A 24,740-nucleotide genomic window follows, 5' to 3' on the forward strand; every position below is an offset into this window, starting at 1 on the left:
GATTGTTGTTGTTTTATATTTATTTATTTATTTTATTTTATTTTATTTTTGACTGCGTCGGGTCTTAGTTGTGGCATGCAGGATCTTCCGTTGCGGTATATGTGCCCCTTGCTGCGCTGGGCAGGCTTCTCTGTAGCTGTGGTGCACGGGCTCCAGAGCGTGCAGGCTCCAGAGCACGTGGGCTCAGTAGTTGTGGCACATGGGCTCTCTAGTTGTGGCCTACATGCTCAGTAGTTACGGGGCATGGGCTTACTTGCCCCATGGCATGTGGGATCTTAGTCCCTGACCAGGGATCGAACCCATGTACCCTTCATTGTAAGGCAGATTCTTAACCACTAGACAGCCAGGGAAGTTCCTATGTTGTTTTTACTACAGACAATTTTTGTTTCTCTCTCCTTCCCTCAAATCAATCCCTACCATTTATCCCCCACCACCTTCTCAGACAGTAGTCTAATGTGCATATTTCTGTATTTCTCTGTTCATATAATCCTATATAGACCTACATATATAGTGTTTTTTTTGTTTGGGGATAATATTACAGATTTTTTTCCTTTAACTCAACAATACTTGATGAAAATTCCTCTAAGTCATCTAGTTTAACTCAATTCATTCTTTTTAGTGGCTGGACAATATTTGATATTGAGGATACTGTAATGTATTTAGCCATTCTGCTATAGATGGGCATTACTTTATTTCTAGTTCTTGGCCACTACAAACAAGGCCGCAATAAACAGATAGTTTTGCTTCTTATTCCCAGGAGTAGAACTATTGGTTAAGAGGATAAATATATTTTCAGTCTTAATGGTTATCTCTAGATTGCTTTTTAGGAAAACTATAACATTTCACATTTCTTCCAACAATGTTTGAGGATATTCTCCCACGCTTTTTGTGGAAACCTTTTAAAAATAAATATTCCCAGGCTCCAGCCAGAAAGATTCTGATTCAGTAGGTCTGCAGAGAGGTACACAAAGCTGTATTTTTTAAAAGTTCTAGATGAATCTGAGGTAGTATTGGAACCACTGCATTTAAGCACAAGGAAATATTGAAAATAACTGGCCTTCTTGCTTAGTATATCAGCAATATCAGAATCAAAATAACAAATCAAGACATGAATTGGCAATAGACATATATATCAAATGTAGGTCAAGGATGTGTGCATTTTCAGAATGGAAGGCTTAATTAGTTGTATTGGGGTGAGCGCCTTGGGAGTCACATATCCAGTTTGGAACAGCTCATCTCTTAATAGTCTCGCAAGATTTTGAGGAAGAGATAAACATTTAGAATTTGTTTAGAATTTAAGTGAAGAAAAGAGAGAAGCTGGGGCTTCCCTGCTGGCGCAGTGCTTGGGAGTCCGCCTGCCAATGCAGGGAACACGGGTTCGTGCCCCGGTCCGGGAAGATCCCACATGCCGCGGAGCGGCTAGGCCCGTGAGCCATGGCCACTGAACCTGCGTGTCCGGAGCCTGTGCTCCGCAACGGGAGAGGCCACAACAGTGAGAGGCCCGTGTACAGGAAAAAAAAAAAAGAGAGAAGCTAATGGGGGAAGTAAAAGAGCACTGCACATACAAAATGTTGCTGAAGAGCTCCTGCTCATAGTATATAACTGGAAGTGTAAGTGCAGAGACTTGAGTTTTAATCCTGGTTAAACTACTTACTACTTGTCAAATCCTGGAACTCATTTTCCTACTTTGTAAAATGAGTCGGTTTAATATGTGATTACTATGATAATTTTCAATTCCTAACCAGACTGGAGATAATAGTTCCTTTGTCATCACAGACACTCTAGAGAATTACTATATCAGATAATTTCCTCTGTATGTATTATAAGTCTTGGGCCCAAGGCTGACAGAAGCAAAGCTGATTATATTTACTATTCAGCTATCTGTCCACAGAGCCCTTTCTCAACAAGGTTCTTCAAGGCCTGTGTTCTGAGATCCTTATGGTCTTATAGGAAGCTATCCATATTCTGAAACTCCTGTTTCTACATTCCAGGAGCCCATCCTCCAGTGGGTTCAGAGATGCATATTTGTTATTTAATGAAACAAGAATTCCTGAGTTTTGTGCTGCCAGGCTGAGTTTAGACTCCAGGAGAAGAGATGGCTTCAACCTGTATTTATGTTTTCCTCCTCAGGCTCTACAGATGGTGTAGGAAGGAGGTTGCGCTCAGCCCCTGGCCTTGATCTCTCAAAGACCCCAACAGCAGAAATAGAGCACAGTCTCCATGAAGCCAATACAGTGTCTACTTCTCAGGTAGCCACCTCAGGTGCTAAAGTTTTGGGCATGGGGTGATGTGTTGGGAAAGAATTATGGAGAGAGATGAGTGGTAGGGTTGGTGGTAAAGCAGCGGCATGGTAATGTGGGGCTGTTGGAAGAGAAGAAGGTCTATGATTGGGCTTCTTCTTTTTCTTTTTTTTAACATCTTTATTGGAGTATAATTGCTTTACAATGTTGTGTTAGTTTCTGCTGTATAACAGTGAATCAGCTATACATATACCTATATCCCCATATCCCCTCCCTCTTGCATCTCCCTCCCACCCTCCCTATCCCACCCCTCTAGGTGGTCACAAAGCACTGAGCTGATCTCCCTGTGCTATGCGGCTGCTTCCCACTAGCTATCTATTTTACATTTGGTAGTGTACATATGTCAATGCTACTCTCTCACTTCGTCCCAGATTGGGCTTCTTTTGAGTGAGAGGAGATTGCCACATGGCCACTACCTTTTAAATACGTCTAATTCAGATATCTACTAGTGAGTCTTACCCTATTCTCTCCCATATCCCTCGGGACAGGGTCTGTGGGAAAACCACATGTCTGGTGTTCTGTGTCTGCCTGTGTGTGTCTGTGTGTTTGAAGGCTGCACCTGGCCGAGGCCCCAGCAGGGAGTGTGGGGAGGATGATCAGTATGGTGCAGAGAACTTTCGGCGCATCTCACGCAGTCTCAGTGGCACCGTTGTCTCAGAGAGGGAGGACGTCCCAGTCTCTTCCCACAGTTTTGTAAGTAGAATCAGGGTCTATCTATTCAGAGCATCCTCTTTCTCTTGCTAGGTAAAAATATACTGCAGGTGAAGGGGCAGGAGAAGCTGAAAGTTGTAATCTGGGGGAAAGCCATAGGCACTCAGCAAAAATGAGGACACATAGTCATTATTTTCTTGACACACATTTACTTGGAGCCTAGAAGAATGTCCCTTCTCTGTAGCAGTTCTGGAAGGTGTATTATAGGCTTCCCCAGGATGAGAAGAGTACTAGCAGCCTCAAGAGGAGTCTTGGAGAAGCCACTGCTGCTGACTGGGTTAGAACCCACTGTACTAATCAAAGGAAGAAGATAAGAGATGGGTTGGAGTATTTTTTTGCCTTTTCTTCCCCATCCTAGTACATGACTGAGTAGGGTCCAGTGTGCTTTCAAGCTGAAATGAAGCATGTACATTAGCAAGAGAAGGAAAATGATTTAAAATCCTCATCCTTGGGGCTTTTCATATGGCATTAATGCAGTAGTCTATATGTGAAAGGGACAGGGACACCCAAGTCAGCAGAGATCAGCTAATTCAAATAGTTTCAGTGGTTGGGTTTCTAAAACGTGCCTTTTGAGAATTTCACACACTTGCCCAAAGCAAGTTGAATTTTTATTTCAGTAGGGGTCAGGATACAAAGCACCAGTATATTGAAGCATGCTCACCAGGTCAGTTTGATAAATACTAAAAAACAGGTCTTAAATATGTGATATAAAAATGTACAAAAAGAAAACTGTCTCTTCCACCACTTCTTCAGATCCAACTTCTTTCCCTAGAGGTAGTCATTTTTTCCAGTTTATTGCTCATAAGTTTCTAAAGAGCTTTGAACAGTTGGCCATTCTTTTTGGAAAAGGTGGCCTTTTCTTCCCAATATTTGTTCTCATATACCTTTAATGGCAAATTGTTATTTTCCTAGGAGAGTTGGCTTCCTTTGTCCTGACTTCTGTATCATTCATTTATTCATTGATTCGTTCTTTTTTTTATTTTTTTGATGTGGACCATTTTTTTAAAGTCTTTATTGAATTTGTTACAAAATTGCTTCTGTTTTATGTTCTGGTTTTTTGGTCACGAAGCCTGTGGGATCTTAGCTCCCTGCCAGGGATCGAACCCACAACCCCTGCATTGGAAGCCGAAGTCTTAACCACTGGACTGCCAGGGAAGTCCCAATTCATTCTTTTAAACAAATGCTTTTTGAGCTTATGTTCTAGGTATTGTGCCAGATGCTGGGGAAGTGGTGGTGAGTGAGCTAGATACAGTCCCTGCTCTCATAACTTTACAGTCTACTGGGGGAGACAGATAAATAAACAATTGTAATATAATATGATAGGATTTAATGCTATGGAAGCATAATAGAGGGGACATCTAAACCAGGCTTGAAGAATCAGGGAAGTCTTCCTACAGGAAGTAAAAAGAATGTAGCAGATAAAGGGACCTGAAGCAGACATTAACTGAGTTAAAAGAAGCTCATTGGTATGGCATGATTAGAGTCTGGTGAGGGAAGGATGGAGAGTATTGACAAGTGGGACTGGAAACACTATAAACAAGGGTCATATCATGAACCACAGTAAGGAGTTCAGGAGGATAGAAGTGGACATACTGGAGAGCCAATTAGGAAGTAAAAATTAATGTGTTTGGTACCTGCTTGCCTGGATATGGAGAAAGGAGAATCAAGGATAATATCTAGGAGTTGTAGGTTGATAATGATAATATTTGAGGGAGGAGAAGCAGGAATATATTTGGGGGGAGAGATATCTGCAATTTTGGATATATTAAGCTTGAGTGGAGACAGGTATCTGGTAGGCCTTTGGTTGTGAGACATATAAACTTGAAATTGAGATTCGAGAATCATAGCCACTAAAAAGAGGAAAAGAGTATTACAAAAAGAGGCGAGGAACCAGGACATATCCCTGAAGAGTATCAGATTTGAGGTGGTTCTTCTGAAGAACCCGAAAAGGAGACTTGGTAAAAGAGACCAGAGAGATAGAAAGGAAACCAGTGAAAGTGGTGTCTCTTTCTTCTATGGCTGTGTCACATGCCGAGAGGACTAGCACCTGGTCCTTATGCTATATGGTAAATTCCTACCATGTGCCATGCTGTTGTTAGGTGCTATGAGAACACACTGATGGAACAACACAAAATATCTTACAATCTAGTAAAGGAAATAAGATATACTGGAATATAGATTATTTTATTTAATATATTATTTATTAAGTGCCTGTAATGTTCCAGGAGCTGTTCAAGGTGCTGGGGATACTGGAGTGAAAATAAGTGTATTCTACTAGGAGAGAAAGACAATAAACAAGTAAACCCCAGACAATGTGTGATAAAGAAGAATAAAGCAAAGGAAGAGGATAAGGAGTAAAGAGGTAATAGTGGTTATTCTCAGGGCTATTTTTGATAGAGTAGTGAGGGAAATCAGCTCTAAGAAAGTAACATTTGATCAGAGACCTCAGTGACATGAAGGTGTAAGCCACGGGAAGAACATTCCCGGTAACAGAAACGCAGAGTGTAAAGGCCCTGAGGTGGAATGAGCTTGGTGTGTCTGAGGAATGTTAAGAAGGTTAGAGTGTAAAAGGCACAGGAATGGTAGGAGATAAAGTGAGAAAGATCAGCATTGCCATATCACATAGGCACTTGCAGGCCACACTAAGGAGGTAGTGGGCTGGAGATAGGAAGACTAAATTGGAGGCTGCTGCAGTGGTCCAATTGAGTTTAAATATAAAACCTATAGGTAGAGGGCTTCCCTGGTGGCGCAGTGGTTGAGAGTCCGCCTGCCGATGCAGGGGACACGGGTTCATGCCCCGGTCCGGGAAGATCCCACATGGCGCTAAGTGGCTGGGCCCGTGAGCCATGGCCGCTGAGCCTGCGAGTCCGGAGCCTGTGCTCCACAACGGGAGAGGACACAACAGTGAGAGGCCCGCGTACTGCAAAAAAAAAAAACAAACCTATAGGTAGAAATGACATTACATGGCATAGGTAACTAATGGAATTGTGGAAGAAAAGTGCAAAATCAAGGGCAATGTCAACATTTCAGTCTAGGTGACAAGAAAATACGGTACCAGGAGGAGGAGTTTGGAAGAATGTTGGTTCAATTTTGGACATATTAGTGTTTCATATGTTAAAGGGGATATTTCAGAGATTTTGCCACAGAAGTGAATGTTGAATGGAGCATAGAGCAGGTCATAAGCATCAATGGGTACAAACTTGACAGGCAGCACCAAAGTGGAGACTGTAGAGTGTAGCAGTAATGGGAGAGATGGAATAGAGAGTTTTTGATTGTACATTTAGGGAGATATATATTAGTTCCCAATATTTAGAGAGAGTGTAGAATTTTCTTTTTCAATCTCTCAGGCTTTCTGAATTTCTCTCATTTCTTCTCTATTTTTAATTTCTTAATTTTTAAATATGTATTTTTTAGAGGCTTTTGTTACTTTTTTTTTTTTTGGCCATGCTGAGCAGCTTGTGGAATCTTCGTTCCCTGACCAGGGATTGAACCTGTGCCCTTAGCAATGAAAGCACATAGTCCTGGACCGCCAGGGAATTCCCCTCTTCTCTATTTTTAAATTTCTATCACAATCTCTCTAATTCTACTATTAGCATTAAGGAGTTTGCTAAAGACCTTGATGTTAGGTTTGGGAAGGTGAGGGTTATGAGGAAGATAGATTAAGGGAAGAGAATCTGTAGTTTGGTGTCTCCAGTTCATAGTGGTCAGGATGTTTCCTAGAGGGGCTGATAGGGAGAGTGACAAGTAAATTGGGTCCCTCTCTAGATTAAGGAATGCTTGTACTCTAGTTCCTTCCATCTCCCCCTGCTTTCCTCACTGTTTACCCAACCATATCCTGCTCTGTGTTAATCCTCATCTCTATGTTTTTTTGTCTTGTCTCATTATAAGGATTCATCAAACGCGAGGAAAAAGCCTTTGGAAACCGGGCACCGTTGTTCCAGCTCCTCTTCCCTCCCTGTCATCCATGACCCTCCTGTGTTTCTCCTTGGTCCCCAACTCTACCCATCCCAACCACAGTTCCTGTCCCCAGATGTCTTGATGCCCAGCGTGGCAGGGGAGCCCCATAGACCCCCAGGTAACTCTCCCCACAATCTACTATTATGTGCTGGAATGTGGTACATTTCCAGGGACTTGGAAGAATCAAATCAGTACACCTGTTGGGGGGTGGGGGAAGAGGGGTCACAGGTGGGGTTGTAAAGGGATATGAATGACTGCTTTAAAGATGAATTATGATTGAATCATTTCTTGGGCAACATGGTCTAGACCAGAGCTCCCAGAATCTAACTACCCATGAAAATGAATTGCTTCAGTCATGATAGGATATGCTTTTAAGTGACCAAGGGGAGTTAATACCTAGTCTTTAAGATCCCCCAAAACAGGAAGTGTCATCTCTATCAGCTAGTTTCCTCTCCTTCTATCCCGAGTCTCAGTTGAGCGATGGTCTAGGACAGCGGTCCCCAACCTTTTTGGCACCAGGGACCAGTTTCGTGGAAGACAATTTTTCCACAGATGGGAGGGGCAGGGGGGATGGTTTGGGGATGATTCAAGCGCATTACATTTATTGTGCATTTTACTTCTATTACTATTACATTGTAATATATAATGAAATAATTATACAACTCGCCATAATGCTGACAGGAGGCAGAGCTCCAGCGGTAATGCGAGTGATGGGGAGTGGCTGTAAATACTGATGAAGCTTCGCTTGCTCCCCTGCTGCTCACCTCATGCTGTGTGGCCTGGTTCCTAACAGGCCATGGACAGATAGCAGACCGTGGCTCCGGGGTTGGGGACCCCTGATCTAGGAGGACGAGGTGTGAATGGGAGACTTGGAAAGACCCTTGGAATATCCATGCCATGTATAGAGACCCAGACAATCCTGGGGAAGGTGGACAGTATCCTTTTGGCTTTGACCCTCCACAGCTAGATTTGTTCCTTTTCCTCCTTATGGGCTGAATCTACAGTTTAAGGCAGTGATTCTCAACGGGAAAGGGGAGGTGCTACTGGCATATAGTGGGTAGAAGGGCCAGGGATGCTGCTAAACATCCAGCAATGCACAAGCAGTTTCCTTGCACACCCCATCCCACCCCCAAAACAAAGAACTGTCAGCCCAAAATATCAGTAGTGCCGAGGTTGAGAAACCTGTCTGTGGATATGTAAATCCCCAGGGCAAGGGATGGTTGTCATTCTTAGAACAGAAGATAGAGTAGTATTGTTGATATTTGTGTCCAAATTTTAGGGAGCTTTGGATACGCAGGCCTTCTGGACAAATGGACTTCATATTACTCAGTGGAACAGCCAGGTAGCCAGCCTCCTTTGACAGTTATTAGGGGTATCTGATTAGTCAGGCAGCATTTATTGCAACTTGTTCTGCACCAAATGCTACAGTGAATACAGGGAAGAATGAAGGCAGCTCTCTGCTCTCAAAGAGCTCAGAGTTTCAATAGTCAGATATACATATGTGTAAGTATAGTACAGGTGTTGATGGAATTTTAAAATAAAGAATGAAAAATATTGTTTAGAAGTGATTTTTTGAAAATTAGTTATTTTGTTTCTTTTAAGTAAAGGGGAATCAATGTATAGAAAAGGCATTTCACATTATGTATGTGGGAGTGGTGCAAACAAAAGCAGAGATCTTGGAGAATGAGCAAGAATGTAAGCAGACACAGCTTAACTTCAGTGAAGGTACCATGTTCAGAAAAACTGAGTGATGTTTTGGAGTGGTGGCTCTTAAGGAGTAAAGTTGTCACAGTGAGAACATACATTTGCAATATTAGAGAGCCATTTGTGTGTGACTGTGTGTGTGTGTGTGTGTGTGTGTGTGTGTCTTTTGGAGGAAGGATTATAGTGCAGTGAGACAGAAGTATGGCAACATCCAGGAGACTGTTTCATTTGCACAGGTTGGAGGTAAGAGACTTGATTTTAATGTTTATTAAGAATTTTAAAAAATGAAATTAAAAGCAAAATTAGGTTCCTTCTTTCCCTTATGTGTATGTTCTTGGAGAGGTGGGGAGTTGGAAGGAACAGCCAGAAATGGTCTTCTGGAAAGGAGAATGGTTTTACTGAAGATGCTCAATCGTTGGGTTTCTTTTCTCTTCCCAGGAACTTCGAGGAGTGTCCAGCAGTTTCTGGCTATGTGTGACAGGGGTGAAACTTCCGAAGCGGTCAAGCACACAGGAAGGACTTTGAACTACCGGAGTCTCCCCCATCGAACCAGAACAGATGCCTCCTGGGGAGCATGGTCAGAGACCAACCAGCATATTGGCGCCAGATTCCTGACTACTCCAGGGTGCAAGCCTCAGCTAACTCACACTGCCACACTACCAGAGAGACACCAGGGCCTTCAGGTTCCTCATGCTCAGTCCTGGGAGGATCTTTTCCATTCACCCTCCCACCTTCCCATTGTTTACCCTGTGTCTCTGCCGTCAAGCAGTCTTCGTGTACCCCTGAGGTCAGCTTGGAATTCAGGTCCTGTTCCAGGGTTTCGAGCCCCTGGTCCTCGAAGAGTAGATATGCCCCCAGATGATGATTGGAGGCAAAGCAGTTATACCCTGCAATCTGGGCACAGGAGGACAGGGAGAGAGGAGTTTCTGTTTGTTCTAGCAGATGCCCCTGGAAGAGAGCAGATCAGGGCTAGAGCCATGCAGCACAGCAGGTGGTAAAGGTCACCCCTTTCCTCTCCTGGAGCCACAGCTTTCTCTGCAGAGTTGGTACCCTGCATCCCTGCTGGGGCTGTGCTAGTCTCATCTCAGCATAGAGTTGGCACCTTCTCCTAGGGGTACCAGGAACCGCTAAAGAGACCTGGCTCTTTGAGAGGGAATATTTGAAATTCCAATTTCCATTCACCTAGCAAAAGGAAGCAGCTGCTGTTTAGGGCTTTATTTGACCCACCTTAAAGATGAATCCATATTACTCTGGACACTAGCCATTCCTTAGGATCTTAGGGTCACCGTTTTATTCCTGAATACTCTATGCCCCCACCTCCACCTGAGCCCTCGTATTCTGTTCCTTATTATATTACCAACTTCTTTGTTTTATCCACCTGTCCCTATTACCTGACCTTCTGTCTTCCCAATCCCCCATCCTTGGAGGGACATGTAGCCCTGTAGTCTTGGTCTTGACCACAACATTCAGGCTAACCCACCTGCCCAGATTGTCCCTCTGCCTTCAAACTTTTGGCCTAGAATGCGAGGCTGCCAACATAACAATTGCTCTTCTGAACAGAAGGAGTCAGGCACACTAACATACCCTCCTGTCCTCAGCAGCAGAGCCATTACTGCCACTCGCTCAGTCGCCGTTGTAAACCCTGAGAGTCAGCTGAACTATTTTAGGGCCAAACATACTGTTTTTGTAAAGTATTTTTCATTAATAAATCTATAAGATAGTTCTATTTAATTCCTTGTCACTTAATTGTCTATTTAATCCCTTTTGTATGCTCTTGCTCTTTTGTATTGGGGTGGGGAAGCCTGGAGAAGCAAGAAATACCAATTCCCAGTGGCCTGGGGCTCTGTATATGGCTTTTGACTGAGTGAAAGTGAGCAGCCAAAGAGGAATTGAAGGATAGTTGAAAGGTATATATTCAGGGTAGGAGTCAATGTGTCCTAATATGGAGTGACTTTCCTTGTTATTATTGCCACTAGTATATTTTCTATCCCTTTCCTGCCAAGAGGCACTCAACACATTACACACTTTCTCCTTCCCTCCTTAGGGAGATTTTCTGGGGATTCAAACTCCTCTTACAAACTCACTCCTGATCTAGGTACTCTTGGTGCCCTCCCTCTACAAGTTTGTGATGCGCCTCGTATCCTTTCCTTGCTCTCTTCCCATGGCTGCCCCTCCCCTTCCCCTGTGGAATTATTGCACTTCCATGCCAGAAAGATCCATTTTCACCCCTGCCTCACTCCCAAATTCACCTCCCTCTAAAAAATATTTTGTGAGTTCCCTTTGCAAAGAATATCCATTGGGCATTTCTCTTCTGTTTTACCCCAGCTCTCACGATCACTGAGATTGACGAAATGAAGAGGTAGAGAGGTGCTCTTTGAGACCTTTGAACAACTGCTTATCTAATTATCTCCATCTATTTTCAACACATTCTGAGCACATGTAGTATTGAGCAGGAGGATGCGCAGGCATTTCTCACCCTATGCTACTTGAATCCTATGCCATCAAGATATATAGATCTTAGTGGATATGCTGGTCTCTGTTCATGATCCAGTACCTTTCCTGGTGTCATACACACTTCTAATAATTATTGATTGAACAGTCAGTTCTTTTTTTTTAAAATTAATTTATTTTTGGCTGCACTGGGTCTTTGCTGCGCATGGGCTTACTCTAGTTGTGGCGAGCGGGGGCTACTCTTCGTTGTGGTGCACGGGCTTCTCATTGCGGTGGCTTCTCTTGTTGCGGAGCACAGGCTCTAGGTGTGTGGGCTTCAGTAGTTGTGGCTCTCGGGCTCAGTAGTTGCGGCATGCAGGCTCTAGAGCACAGGCTCAGTAGTTGTGGCGCACAGGCTTAATTGCTCCACAGCACGTGGGATCTTCCCAGACCAGGGCTCGAACCCGTGTCCCCTGCATTAGCAGGCAGATAGATTCTTAACCATTGTGCCAGCAGGGAAGTCCCGAACAGTCAGTTCTTGTCCCACTACTCCGTTCCCCATGAATGTCCGTCTCTATAAAGTTTCCATAGAAAACCTGGGCCCACATTTCTGTATATGCAGAGAAATATCCTGTGAGGTATTTCTTATGAGGAACTAATTTCCAGTTCCCTACTTACTCCTCTGCCTTCGGAATCTCTGTTTTCTGAATGAATCAAGAGGGAGGCTGTGTCCTTTTCAGGTGAATTCTGTACTCTTTGAACGTCTCTTGGTGTCATCCCTTTCTTTCCTCTTACGTGTTTTGATTCTTAACCCTTGGAGCCTAGTCTGCTCTACCTGCATTGTTACTCTGTGCCTCCAGACTCTTGACAGTTCCAGGCTCTAAACACAAGGGTCAGTCAGATTCTCTCTCAGACTCCATTCTGAACTGTTGCTTTGCTCTAGAATCTAGAATGCTTCCTCTATTTCTCCTTTCAGTTACCAACCAAAGTACCCGGATTCGGTAGTCAAATTGTTATATATTTTTTCTCTATTAGTAGGAGATTCTTAGGTTTGATCGTCACCCCATCTTACTGGGAGCTCCATAAAAGCTGGTGTCGTTTTCCCTAGCACTCATTCACCGCAGCAACTAGATGCAGACAGCCATCTCTTCTCACTCTTTTGTTTCTGCCTGCCCAGAATTTTCACCTGATCCCTTGGCTCGTCCCGTTTCTCTCCTAGCCTCAGTAATTTTGCCCAAGTCCCTAGAGCCTGCTCCGCCCCCGCCCCCGCACGCGCGGTGCATGCCGGTCTTAGCCCCTCTGTAGGGAAAGAGGGTCCGCCATGTTCCCCGGCGGCGCCGCCGCTTGGCTCTGGTAGCCGCCGCCCCCGCCCCCAACCCCGCCCGGCCCAGCGCCTAGCCGAGCCCCGGGCCCAGCATGGCCGCCCCGGAGCCGGCCCGGGCTGCACCGCCCCCACCCCCGCCCCCGCCGCCCCCTCCCGGGGCTGACCGAGTCGTCAAAGGTGAGAGGTGGACGAAGCCCTGAGGGCCTGGCCTGAGGAGGTAGCTGTGTGAGGGCGGGCGGGAGACCGTCCCCTCCGGAGCGGGCCCGGAAGGGCGGGCGAATGACTGGCTGCCTCCCTTGGGGAGTGGCCCCTGGGCGGGCCCCTGCTGGGCTGGGCTGAGTCGGTGGCGGCGGCTCCGCGGTCTCTCGCTTGCCTTCTGGCTGTGGTGGGGGTTTCGCCCTGGGGGGTCTCCTAGCCGAAGGGGTGAGGCTACTAGTCGCAGAGCCCCTTTCTTTTCCTGCCCGGTCTGTCAAAAGCGGCCCAAAGGCCGCGATTAGCTTCCTGCACCGCGACAGCTGCACGCCTGGCTTGCCTGGGCGGACCGAGGGGCTCGGAGACCTTCAGCCACGCGGCGCCGGGCGATGAGCAGTCAGAAATCACCTCGGCTTTGGCCCACGTCTGCTCCCCAATGACAGCCGTCTGCCCTATTCGCGCCTAGTTAGCGCCAGCCGCAGGGGTTCGGCCCTCAGGTGTCACCCCGCGCGGAAATTGGGGGAACTGTATGGGATCGGACAAGGGTGAAGGGACGAGCCAGAATTTGGGGGTCCCGGCTTTAAGTGCAGAATAGATGGAAAAAAGACAGCATAAAAGAGAAAAAAGCTTCAGGGATAGGAAGAAGCATTTACGTAGAAAACCGTCAACACTTTTTGGTCAAAGGCCAAGAGGGGTTAGCCCTCCTTTGCAGGCAGACACCCACACACTCCCCCTAGAAGAAAAAATTAAATATTTCTCAGCTGGTGCAGAATTTATGGTTGTTTAACGACCACAGGTCAGCAGATTAATTTAAAATAGAGAAATTGAGGGCTAATTGAGAGTTGCTTAAGATTTCCACGCTTTCTGGGAGAGCCCATCAACTTGAAGCACTGCTGCGGAGGTGAAAAACATAATTTGAAATGATTTTTCTTTATCCTGTAGCTTGGTCAGTAAATTGAAATCATTTTAGAATAAAGGTTTCCTTATTGTATCACATTTATTTTTGAAAGATAGATACTTTTATTTGTTTTATTTATTTAATTCAGCTTCTTAAGTATACTGGCACAATGTAAACACTGTTAGCCCAGTTTTGGAAATCTGACTAGACATGTTTCCATTAAAATATTTAAAAACAAGAAAAACTTTTTCCTTTGTGTTTTTTTAATTTTAATTTGTCAATTCGAGTCTCCTTTAATAATAATAACACTAATTTGTATCTAGGCTATGTAGATAATTTAAAAAACTTAATAGTATATCTTTTCAGGCCAGTTATTGGAATGAACTTAAAAAAGAGTTTATGGAATCCTTGTCCTGAGAAATCTTTTAAAAAAGAGAAAGAAAAATGATTGGTAGTTCAGGCATTCATCCTATTGTGAAATCCTGAAGTTCTGTGGGGGTGGGAATAGGAGACATGGGCTGCCTGTTAATTTGCTGACAGTATACTTGTGCTGTCTGTTAATTTCCCTGGGTACTTTTCACCCTACTATTAGATGGGACAACCAGTCACATTGCTGAACAGTGAGTTTATGCTCTCCTTATGCTTGTGAATCTTCTTGTTTCTTGTCAAATATGTGGTAATATTTCCCTTGTACTGCTTTAATACAGTAAAAATAAGATTCCAGACATAAGGCATATTCCTTAGGGGTGAGTTTTGAATGCAAGACACAGTCATGTTTGCAGTTTATTGGTATGAAATAAAAGTCACTTGATTTAGGTAAATAGGAGTTTGTTGGTAAGAAAATTATAGTTTAGTAGAGCTCATGGATATAAGATCTCATGTGCTTTGTAGTATATTCTTCAAGACAATTTTCTTCATGGAATTTGTTAGCTAGTTGGAATGACTGATATGGATCACATGCTTTAGATATAGTGTGCAACAGACTGGTTTGTGCTGCTCATGGAGTCTCTGGCTTCCTTGGAAGTTACTGGGAAACTTACCTTTCGTATACAAATCTCCTTTTAGATTTCATCTTCAAGCTTTTCTTGTCTTTCTCAGTCAATAATTGTACTCTCATGTTGCATTTGATGACAAAGAACACCAGTTTCCTGAAGATATATGACCACAGTGCTAGTTCAACTTAGGTTTAACTTGTTAAAAATCCAGATTTCTTTTAAGTCCAGTATGTGCTAGTTTTGCATCAGTACCATTTCATAGTAGTAATGTTATGGAGACCATCGTTGACGTTGAATACAAGTAGTCTTTTTACTCCCTGAAACTTTTCCTTGTTGTCTCTAAATTTTATACTCTTACACTTCTAGTCAGGAGGCCTATATTTTATGGTCACATAGGTTTTGAAGGGGAAATAGGTCTTTCTGTATTTAATATCAAATGCCTGAAATTCACATCATGTGAAGTTTGAGATCTTGGGATACTATAGGTGATTCATGTATAAATTATTCACTGAAATTATTAGTGGTAATTCCATATCACTGATTATGGGTGATTAGGTTTCCTGGTTAGTTAAAGAAGTTGAGTTCTGAGCCTGCTCCAGCTGCTGGCTCTGGTCAAATTCTGTTGGAAAGTTGGTGTAGCCCAAGTGGTTTAGGTGAGATAGTATGCCCTCTTGACAATTTTCTGTTAAGCATTTTTCTATCTTTAGCTAAGATAGGAAGTTGAAAATAAGAAAATAGAAACAAACTAGGAAAAACAGCTGATTGTTTTGGCGTGAATGCCTTATTGACACATCAGCAAAATTGGTGTGTGTAATTTAAGCATAAAACCCTGAATTTATGTATATTGCTCTCCCTCCTCGCCCGGAAATTTGCTTGACCTGAATTGTTCAGGTACTTCCTTTTCTTTCCAGATACTTTTAAAATGTACTTTTTGCCGTATAGATCAGGTCCCAGATTTGTAAAACTAGATTATCCCTTGAGATTATTAAATCTATTACTCCTGATACAAAAATTCACCTTTATCACTTAGAATGCATTGTCTATATTGTGTATATGTTCATTTTAGCACCCACAATGTGACTCTCTTTTGCATTCAACATGTTTTCTTTATTTCATAGGTTATATTATCCTTATCTCTTAAATTATCAGACTTTCAGATTGAACCAAAATGCTAAAGAGTGTGTATTGTAGGTTTTTTAGCTATTATATATCTGATGGGCAGCCTTATGATTCATTTAGGTTCTCTTGCCATCTGCCCTGCTTATAAATCTGAGGCTAACATGTTTTCCAGTACCTTAGCTTTATTAGGATTGCTTATTTTCATTACAGATTTTTAGATGACCCACAAAGGTCTCGGGGTCACATAGCTACTTCAATGTTTTTTACTAGTTCTATTTCATTATATTTTAAAGCAACTTGCATTTTAATTTTTGTTTACAAAAGCTATTTTGTGGACTTACCTATCTAAAAAATATAACTCTTGAAAATGATTTTTCTTTTTCTTTCCACCTTTGTTAAACTGTTCAGCATACTAAAATAAATCTTCAGTACCATGTGTCCTATAGAAAGCAAAGGAACAGAGAATATTGTGTGTGTGTGTGTGTGTGTGTGTGTGTGTGTGTGTGAGAGAGAGAGAGAGAGAGGGAGAGAGAGGGAGAGAGAGGGAGAGAGAAAGGGAGAGAGAGAGAGAGAGAGAGAGAGAAAGAAGGAAAGAGAACACTGGCAACAGGTCATCTTAGAAGGAAAATGCCAAGGAGGAAAGCTGTTCAGTAGTGAGGCAAAAGTTTTAGGTTCGGAGCTATTGAATGAATTGGCAAGAGTTGTAAGGAAAAGTTTGGTGAAAGAATTTTGATTTATTAGATGAGGTGTATTTTAGTGCCAATCATATGACTTCATTTCATTATAAAAATGTTTATTTATACACAGAGATGAAATAAGCTAAAGCTAATTGGCATCCTTGTATGGTATGTAAAATTTATTTTGGAAATTCAGAGTAATCAAATAGCAAATATTTATTTAATGCCTGCTGTATAGCTAAAAACTGTAGGGAAACAACAGAAGTGTGAAAGATAAACTACAGTCTTGGTCCTTGGGGAAATAAGTACTCATAAAAAGTTAATCATTTATGTCATAAGGCTGGGTGTGATTAATAATTGCCAGATAAGTGGCAGACCCAGCAAGCTGAGTTCAAAGAAGGTAGTGATGATTCTGGACTGGAGTGGTCTAGCAAGGGTTTGTATAGGAGGAAAGAGGTCTTGAAGAATGGGTAAGATTCAAATAAGCAAAAGATTGGGACCATTTATCTGTGCAACATTTATCGAGTATGTGCTTTGTACCAGACATAATACTAGGCATTAGGGATACAGAATTGAAATAAGTAAGATAGATTCTCTTGGAGGCAGTCTGGTGGGGGAGACATTATTGCAAATAAATAATATAATGAATTAGATACAAAGTGCTGTTGGAGCTGTAAAAAAGGAATTAACTGTCTTAACTGGAGGGAAACTTTACTGAAAGGATTATGTTTTGAGCGGAGCCTTAACGGATGAGTAGAATTTCTTCAGATATAAGGTAGGGCTGGGATAGAGAAAATATTTTCTGGTAGAGAAGACAGCAGCAGAAAGGCATGGAGTTTGAAAAAAGCATGAAATATGTGACAGTATTGTGTGAAGTTCTTGGCAAGCAGGAGATGAAGTTGGAAAGGATTTTTTGTACACCAAGTTGAGGATCTGAAACTTAAGCTAAGCAGTATAGCCTCTGGATAATTAAGAATACTGGATGATTAAGCCTCTGGAGTCAGACTGCCTGGATTTGAACCTAGTTCTACTTTAACCTTTTCACTGAGGACAAGATACTTAATATCACCAACCCTCAATTTTCTCATCTGCAAAATAGAGTTAATAATATGGGATTTTTGAAGGATTAATAGAGACAATTCATGTAAAATTTGTACCGCAGTGCCTGGCCTGACACATGGTAAGTACTCAACTAATGATAGCCATCACCATTATTATTATTGAAGGTTTTAAAGTAAAGGAATGACCCAGTATTTTGGTTTTTGAAAGCTAACGTGATATTGTGTAGAATGAAATATTATAATGGGAGAGGCTTAAATCAGGATGTCAGAAGATTAATGGAGTAGTCCAAGTGCAGAATGACCACAGTATGAATTAAGAGAAGGAGAAAAACCAGATATGACACAAATTCTGAGTAATATTAGAAAGTAGATATATTGGATCAATGACTGGGTGTGGGAATGAAACAGGTGGAAGAGCAAACCTTTTTGAGAAAACAGTAATCAGACTAATTTTGCTTTAGTGATTGTTTGAGCATTGGTAGTGGAAAGCAGAAGAGATTGGAGTGACATGGAAGATACTGGGAATGGTTAAGAAAGACTTTGAAAATAAGTTTCAGGCTGTTGTTCCCTTTATTCTTTAGTCCTTAAGAAACCACCCCAAATTTTGGGGTAGATTTATCTACCTATGCTTTGTACAAAAAAGGGGAGAGAAAGTAGAGATTTTAGTTAGAGTTTTCTCGTACACAAAGTAATAAGAACTTGAACTAACATTGCAGCAATGGAGGTGTTAAAAAAAAAAAAAGAGAATTTGAAGAATCAGTAGGACTTGGAGTCCAGAAAGAGAACAATGACACCAAAATTTTAAGTCAGAGTAACAGAGCATGATGATACCATAACAAAAATAAGCCAGGAAGGGGAACCAGTTTTTGAGGGAAGGTTATTGTGTTCAGAGAACCACCACACATTAAAAGGAATCCAAGGGATACCTGGAAATTTTGAAGACAGTGTTGTAGGATCTGCTGAAATCTTTCTTTAGAGCATGCTTCTACCTGTGGCATCTGAAGGGGTTATACGGTTCTTGGTGAAGAGGAGAGTTTTGATGACTCTTTTAGTCAGAAGAGCATTGTCATTGTGTTGGTATAAGACAGGTAGTACTGGAGTAGCATTCTGAAGAACTCAGCTTCAATCATGGCTCTACCCCTTACTAGTTGAAACACCTTGAGAGAGCCATTAACTTATCTGAACGTGTTATCCTATTTGTGCAATTGAGATAAAACTTGCCCTACTGAACTCACAGGATGTCTCTGAGAATCATAGCGTTATGTATGTGAAAGCAGTTTGTAAACTGTAAATAAAGCACTATAAATATATTGTCATTGCTACATAAATTAGTGTAAGATAAGTAATTTAGAAACTGTAACTAATGTATCATTAATTCAGTAGACATTAGTATACATGTTCAAATCACTAGGTATGTAGAGATGAAAGACAGCTCCCTCGCCTTCAAGGAGCTCATAAACTTGAGGGGGAGACAAGATACTTACAGTACAATTGATAAGTGCCATGATGTAGGTGTGCATCAAATGCTTTGCTATGGGACCACAAGGAGGGGGCACCATTAACCTAGCCTGGGAACAGGAAACGTTTTCAAGAATTGGAACACTGAAATGAGGTTTAAGGACAAGGAGAAGTTAGGCAAAAGGTGGGACTAGTGTACCCCCAAATAATAGGGCGTGCAAAGTACAGAGATTTTTTTTAAGTGATGTAACTTTAAAAATGAAGATTAAATATCTGAAGTATAGGATGTGTCTGGAATGTGAGTTAGTGGCAAAAGATGAGGGTTGGAAATGTAGGGAAGGGTCAGATTACAAGGGATCTCATATGGTATGTTAAGAGACATAATTTGGATTTTATATGATGAAGCCAGTCTTGAAACAGGAGGATGTTGAGATTTGGATTTTAAAAAGTATTCTGAGTTATTGTGAAGCATGGGCAAAATTGAAAAGATTTTAGTAATTTTAGAAAAAAAAAAAGTCCTTATTCAGTGTCCCAGGACCAAAGAGACAAAACCAGATCAGAGAATTATTTAGGACCTATTGACCATGTTAGGGCAAGGAAGAAAAAGACTTCTAGGATAATTTCCAGATGAGTAGCTATATTGGTGATAGTTTAGAGGACATTAAGTTTTGGACATATTAAGTTTAAGATACTTATGGAACATCCAAATGAAGATATTTGATAGTTTAATAAGGATTTGGAGTTTAGTTAGGGGCAGGGTCTGGACTGAATAATATATTTGGGAGTCCACAAAATATAGATTTTAGTTGAAGCCATAGTTATGAATGAGAGGAGTGTGATATGAGGGCCAAGGACAGAATCCTAGGTCACACTGTCCTAGGACCAGAAAAAGGACTAGAAGTTCATGAAATAGGCTGATCAGGTATGACCAGAGAATTAAGAGAAAAACCAGGTGAGTGAGTTCAAGAACCCAAGAGAGGAGAGAGATATAAGGTGAAGGAATAGAGCAGAAGCCAGATAAATGTGGATTGAGGAAAGTAGACAAAAAAGTGATAAAATGAAGCTATACCCTGTAGATTACTCTTTCAAGAAGCTTAGTTGTAAAATAAGGGATATATATGGTAAAAACAGGGATGAGAAGTAAGGGAGAATTACTTGTTGGGGTTGTTTTTAAGATCATAGAGACTTTAGTACAGTCTCCCCTCGGTATCTGTGGGTATTTGGTTCCAGGATACCCCTCCCCATTCCAAAATCTGTGGATGCTCAAGTCCTTTATGTAAAATGTTTTAGTATTTGCATATAACCTACCTATATCCTCACATTTACTTTAAATCATCTCTAAATTACTTATAATACCTAATACAATGTAAATGCCATGTGAATAGTTGCCAGAGAGGCAAATGCAAGTTTTGCTTTTTGGAACTTTCTGGAGCTTTATTTTTTAAATATTTTCTATCCGTGGTTGGTTGAATCTGCATAGGAAAGCCTGTGGTTGTGGAGGGCTGGCTGTATGTTTATCTGCTCAAAGGGAAGAACCAATGGAGAGTCAGAGGCAGAAGAAACAGAATAGGGGCATGGGTGGGTGGGAAGGGTGAACTGAAGTGAAGAGGTTGGGATAGTGGGATTCAGAGCACAGTAGAATGTTTAGTATTGGATGGATGGAATACCTCTTCCTTGATAGGAAGAAATGTAAAGTGGATACTGGCATAGATGTGGATGGAGAGGGACAGAAAAGTGACATTTGGTCTGAAGGTCTCAATTTTCTCTGAAAAAGATTCAAGTTGACTACTGAGTAAGAGAGAAATTAAGTGTAGGGTTCAAGGAAGAGGTGATCATTTGAAATCTCCACTGAGGAGAATGGGAGAGAGCACAGACTAGAACGTTGAATAGATTGATGGCAAGTGCTAGTGACCAACTAAGTTGGAGACCATGAATTTGTAGTAGCACTGAGCTGTTTTGATGATTTTTTTTTTTTGCGGTACGCGGGCCTCTCACTGTTGTGGCCTCTCCTGTTGTGGAGCACAGGCTCCGGATGCACAGGCTCAGTGGCCATGGCTCATGGGCCCAGCCTCTCCATGGCATGTGGGATCTTCCTGGACCGGGGCACGAACCCGTGTCCCCTGCATCAGCAGGCGTACTCTCAACCACTGCGCCACCAGGGAAGCCCTGTTTTGATGATTTTATACTTAGCATCCAAGTTTAGAAACTTAACTCATCCAAGAATCGGAGTTTTGTAAGTAGGGTAAAAGGACAAAAGGACTTTAAACAATTCAGGATGTTGTTTAAAAAGTGGGTGGGTGATGGAATAGCTTCAGAATTGCAGCAAGCAAAGGTATCCAGAAGGGGGTTGATTAGGAGAGGCTGTCCACGTTCTTGATATAATTGGAGAACAGATGAAGAAAAGGGAGTGAATCTGAAAGGATTAGAGATTTTGATCATGGAGTAAGAGGTTAGAATTCAGGATTTCAGAGCTGGAGCAGAAATTATGGCTAAGGCTAGGGGAGTTGAAGTAGAATGGAGCTCCAACCTCTCAGTTCTTGGGTTTACATAGGTCATCCACATGGACATTGATGATGGTGGTGCTTAGAGTGGAGAAAGCTTTCGAACCAGGAAACTGAGTTTCATGTGAGAGATGACCAGAAATTTAGTAGATGGCTGGAACAAGAATAAACTAGCCAGAAGTCATGAACCTCAAACGAGGAAGCATTTTCTTCTTCATGGGAGTGATGATGTTGGAAGTGGTAGTGGGGAGCTGAAAGAAGACTGTAGCCTTTTCTGCTCAAATAGTGGAGTGTGGAAAAATGAGCATCGTCAACTTTGGAAAAAGTGTTTCAGAAGTGTTGTCCTTCAGGAGGACTAAGATTTAATTAAGCTAGAGAGATGAAGACAGCATTCTGTGAAGAGCTAAAATGTGTGTGTGTGCGTGCCCACGGATGTGCACACAGGAAAGAAGGGTGAATTTTTAAAAAATTTTTTATAATGGGAATTCTGCGGGCCTCAATGAAGAGGATTGGGAGGGAGGAGAACAGCCTGAGGATGGTATGGTGTGAACAAAAGAAACACAGAGAAAAAAATCAGGAGGAACTTTATTTTGGACAGTTGCCAGTAATGGCAATGGTGAGCAGCACAGACATCTGAATGATACTTTGGAGTAGTTTTTAGGTGGCACAGGCTGCACCCCAGTTGGTGTTGGAGGCCTCACGGGGCTAATAGTCTGCAGCCTTTGCTTAGAGTTGGGCAACAGGATTAGTTAAGTCCCAGGATTTCTTACCATTAGTAGAAAAAATAAGATCTCTGCTCTTCCCCCATCCTTGATCAGTCTGTGTCCCTGGTTTATTTTTTCAACTTCCTACATTAAATTTTTTGAGGCCTTGTCTATCAGCCACCATATATTAAATCTGAATTAAAATAGCTTGTGAAGGTTGTTGATTACTATACAGATATGACCTTCATGCCAAAATTTGTGTTAAAGGAAATTTTTCAACAGAACAGTTTGGTTAAAGTGAATATTACCAAATCAAGTTTTCTAGTGTTGGAAACTTGGTGATTTTATGATTTTATAGCTCTTTAGGTTGTTCAAGCTAATCCTCCATTTTACCCATTTCAGTTATTGACCATTCACATTATATTTACATACATTTTATGTACTGGTTTTTCCCTATCTCAAACATAGAAGAGTTGGAAAAATACTCTGAAAATAAGGAGAAAAAAATATATAGGATGAAAACCCTAGAAAAACAGGAATAGTTGGCTGAAGATGAATTAGAAATGTAAAAAACCATTTAGGGCTTCCCTGGTGGCGCAGTGGTTGAGAGTCCGCCTGCTGATGCAGGGAACACGGGTTCCTGCCCCGGTCCGGGAAGATCCCACATGCCGCGGAGCGGCTGGGCCTGTGAGCCATGGCCACTGAGCCTGCGTGTCCAGAGCCTGTGCTCTGCAACGGGAGAGGCCACAACAGTGAGAGGCCCGCGTACCGCAAAAAAAACCCCAAAAAAACCCAATCATTTAAAACCTGAACTTAAATGGAAATGCTTTAAAGTACCTTAGGAGTTGATGGTAGTAGTTGAGAATATTAATTTTTGATGAAAAAAATTTAACCCTCTATTGACCAACAGGGTCAGTAATTAATTTCCTATTAGGCCAAATTCTATTTGGTTAGTTTTCTTTTGCTTAGTTAGATCACCTGCTATGGCTCCTTTCTCCAGCTGCCAAAGAGCACAATGCCTTTGCCTCTTATTTTCTTATTTACTGACATATTAAAACATTCTTTTGAAACTCTCTATTCTCCACTATCAGTGTTGTGTTGTTAGAACAACAGTTTTTCGTCTACTTTTACCTATGGTGGCATTTCTTCACCGCTCAACCTGTACCCATTCCTTAAAAAGTATACCAACTGGTGCTGAAATTTAAAAGTATGCCTTGAATTGAAAAAGAAGTAGAAAACATAGGTCTGGAGGCAGTTTATACTTTTTTTCCCCAGATGAATAAAAACATTCCGACTCTTGGTTAAAGAGGAGCAATAATAGCTCAGTGTGACTTGCAGTGGGGCATTCGCAATGTGCATGAAAACATGCAGTACCACAGGCGACTGGCTGAGTGGGGCAGAGAGAGATTGTCTCCCAGATCGGTTTTTAGGAAGTTCTGTATTTTGAACAGAATTCACCTGTTAGTTGACTTATGTTGTTGATTATTAGGAAGTATGCATAATCTAGAATGCAACATTTTAAACAGTATCTTTTTTCCTAAGTAGAGGAAAAATTCTCTTGGCCTGATGAGAAAAATATGACCCCATCTTGATCTCAGAAATTTGTATTTAAGAGATATTTAAACTTTTCATTTTCATGATGTCCCAGAAGTAACTTTTATTTAGTAATTGTTAAATTTTGTAGGGTTTTTTTTTTTTTTTTTGCGGTACGTGGGCCTCTCCCGTTGCGGAGCACAGGCTCCGGACGCGCAGGCTCCGGACGCGCAGGCTCAGCAGCCATGGCTCACGGGCCTAGCCGCTCCACGGCATGTGGGATCTTCCCGGACCGGGGCATGAACCCGTGTCCCCTGCATGGGCAGGCGGACTCTCAACCTAAATTTTGTAGTTTTTAAACAATTGGTTTACTGTTAGGGGCAAATTTGGTTATAGCATATAGTATGATGGTTTGTTTAATCTTTGGTTGGAGAAGAACGTACGTTAAGAAAGGTTTTTATTTTTTTGGAATCTGACATACTATATTTGGGGGAACAAAATGTATTTTAATGTCTTATTCTAGATGCAGTAAAAAGTAATGGGAATAGATGTGTTCTAAAGAAGGGGGGGAATGCAAGTTCAAGTTTTGTTTTACTAAGTATCAAAAAAGATGAAAGCAACAGGGATTGATGATTTCAAAGTCTTTTAGAAATGGTTGATATCCCTCTGCCTTAGTTCTTATCTCACTTATAAGAACTGAGTTCTTCCTAACTTTTTTTCCTCCTATGAGAATGTGGTTATTTACTCTTCTTAGGTAATTGATGTAATTCTAACCCAGCCCCCTGCTTTTAGTTTTTTTTAAGTTGTACTGTGAAGAAACAGTTTGTCCTATACTTTTCCAGTCTTCTGCATAATAATTGATGATCCCAGTGATGGCCCTGAAACATCAAGAAAATAGTATGTACTGTATGCCCAAATATAAAGTGACTTTTTTCTTTAAAAATTTTATTTCAGAAAAGAGAGATCTGCCTTACATTTGAGTCTATAGGTAGACTAAATTCTTACTATAAATTTCTCTCTTGCTTTCTTTTTTTTAAAAAAAATATATATATATATATATTTATTTATTTATTTATTTGGCCGAGTTGGGTCTTTGTTGCTGGGCGCCGGCTTTCTCTAGTTGCAGCAAGTGGGGGCTACTCTTTTGTTACGGTGCGTGGGCTTCTTGTTGCGGAG

General features: G+C 41.7%; 2 protein-coding genes and 1 long non-coding RNA gene across 26 annotated transcripts in view; 2 read left to right on the forward strand and 1 right to left on the reverse strand.

Annotated features, from left to right (window-relative positions):
* USP54 (ubiquitin specific peptidase 54) overlaps nt 1–10,403 on the forward strand; it is a 131,311-nt gene extending 120,908 nt beyond the window's left edge. For 8 of the 13 annotated variants that reach the window (XM_073793441.1, XM_033842039.2, XM_033842036.2 and 5 more), the window contains 4 exons: nt 2,131–2,249; nt 2,853–2,993; nt 6,900–7,086; nt 9,111–10,403. In XM_073793441.1, the coding sequence (XP_073649542.1) occupies nt 2,131–2,249; nt 2,853–2,993; nt 6,900–7,086; nt 9,111–9,670 (1,007 nt within the window). In that variant the 3' untranslated portion in view covers nt 9,671–10,403. Of the gene's footprint in view, nt 1–2,130; nt 2,250–2,852; nt 2,994–5,236; nt 5,374–6,899; nt 7,087–9,110 lie in introns of those variants that run through there. The other 5 variants (XM_033842037.2, XM_073793443.1, XM_073793445.1 and 2 more) reach the window with 3 other exon arrangements.
* Nucleotides 10,404–11,316: 913 nt separating this feature from the next.
* Nucleotides 11,317–12,686, reverse strand: LOC141276675 (uncharacterized). Its single transcript, XR_012326594.1, has 2 exons — nt 12,591–12,686; nt 11,317–11,712 (listed from the first exon to the last, which is right to left on the reverse strand). It is a non-coding gene; the product is annotated as an uncharacterized lncRNA (long non-coding RNA).
* The window catches only part of PPP3CB (protein phosphatase 3 catalytic subunit beta), a 56,119-nt gene continuing 43,087 nt past the window's right edge, over nt 11,709–24,740 (forward strand). For 11 of the 12 annotated variants that reach the window (XR_012326593.1, XM_073793465.1, XM_019936067.2 and 8 more), the window contains exon 1: nt 11,709–12,603. Coding sequence is in view for 10 of the 12 variants with exons in the window: in XM_073793465.1 (XP_073649566.1) it covers nt 12,519–12,603 (85 nt within the window). In the remaining 2 variants the exon portion in view is untranslated. Of the gene's footprint in view, nt 12,604–12,832; nt 13,520–24,740 lie in introns of those variants that run through there. The other variant, XM_019936070.3, reaches the window with a different exon arrangement.

The sequence above is a fragment of the Tursiops truncatus genome, chromosome 16, assembly GCF_011762595.2.
Source record: "Tursiops truncatus isolate mTurTru1 chromosome 16, mTurTru1.mat.Y, whole genome shotgun sequence".
Lineage (NCBI taxonomy): Eukaryota > Metazoa > Chordata > Mammalia > Artiodactyla > Delphinidae > Tursiops > Tursiops truncatus.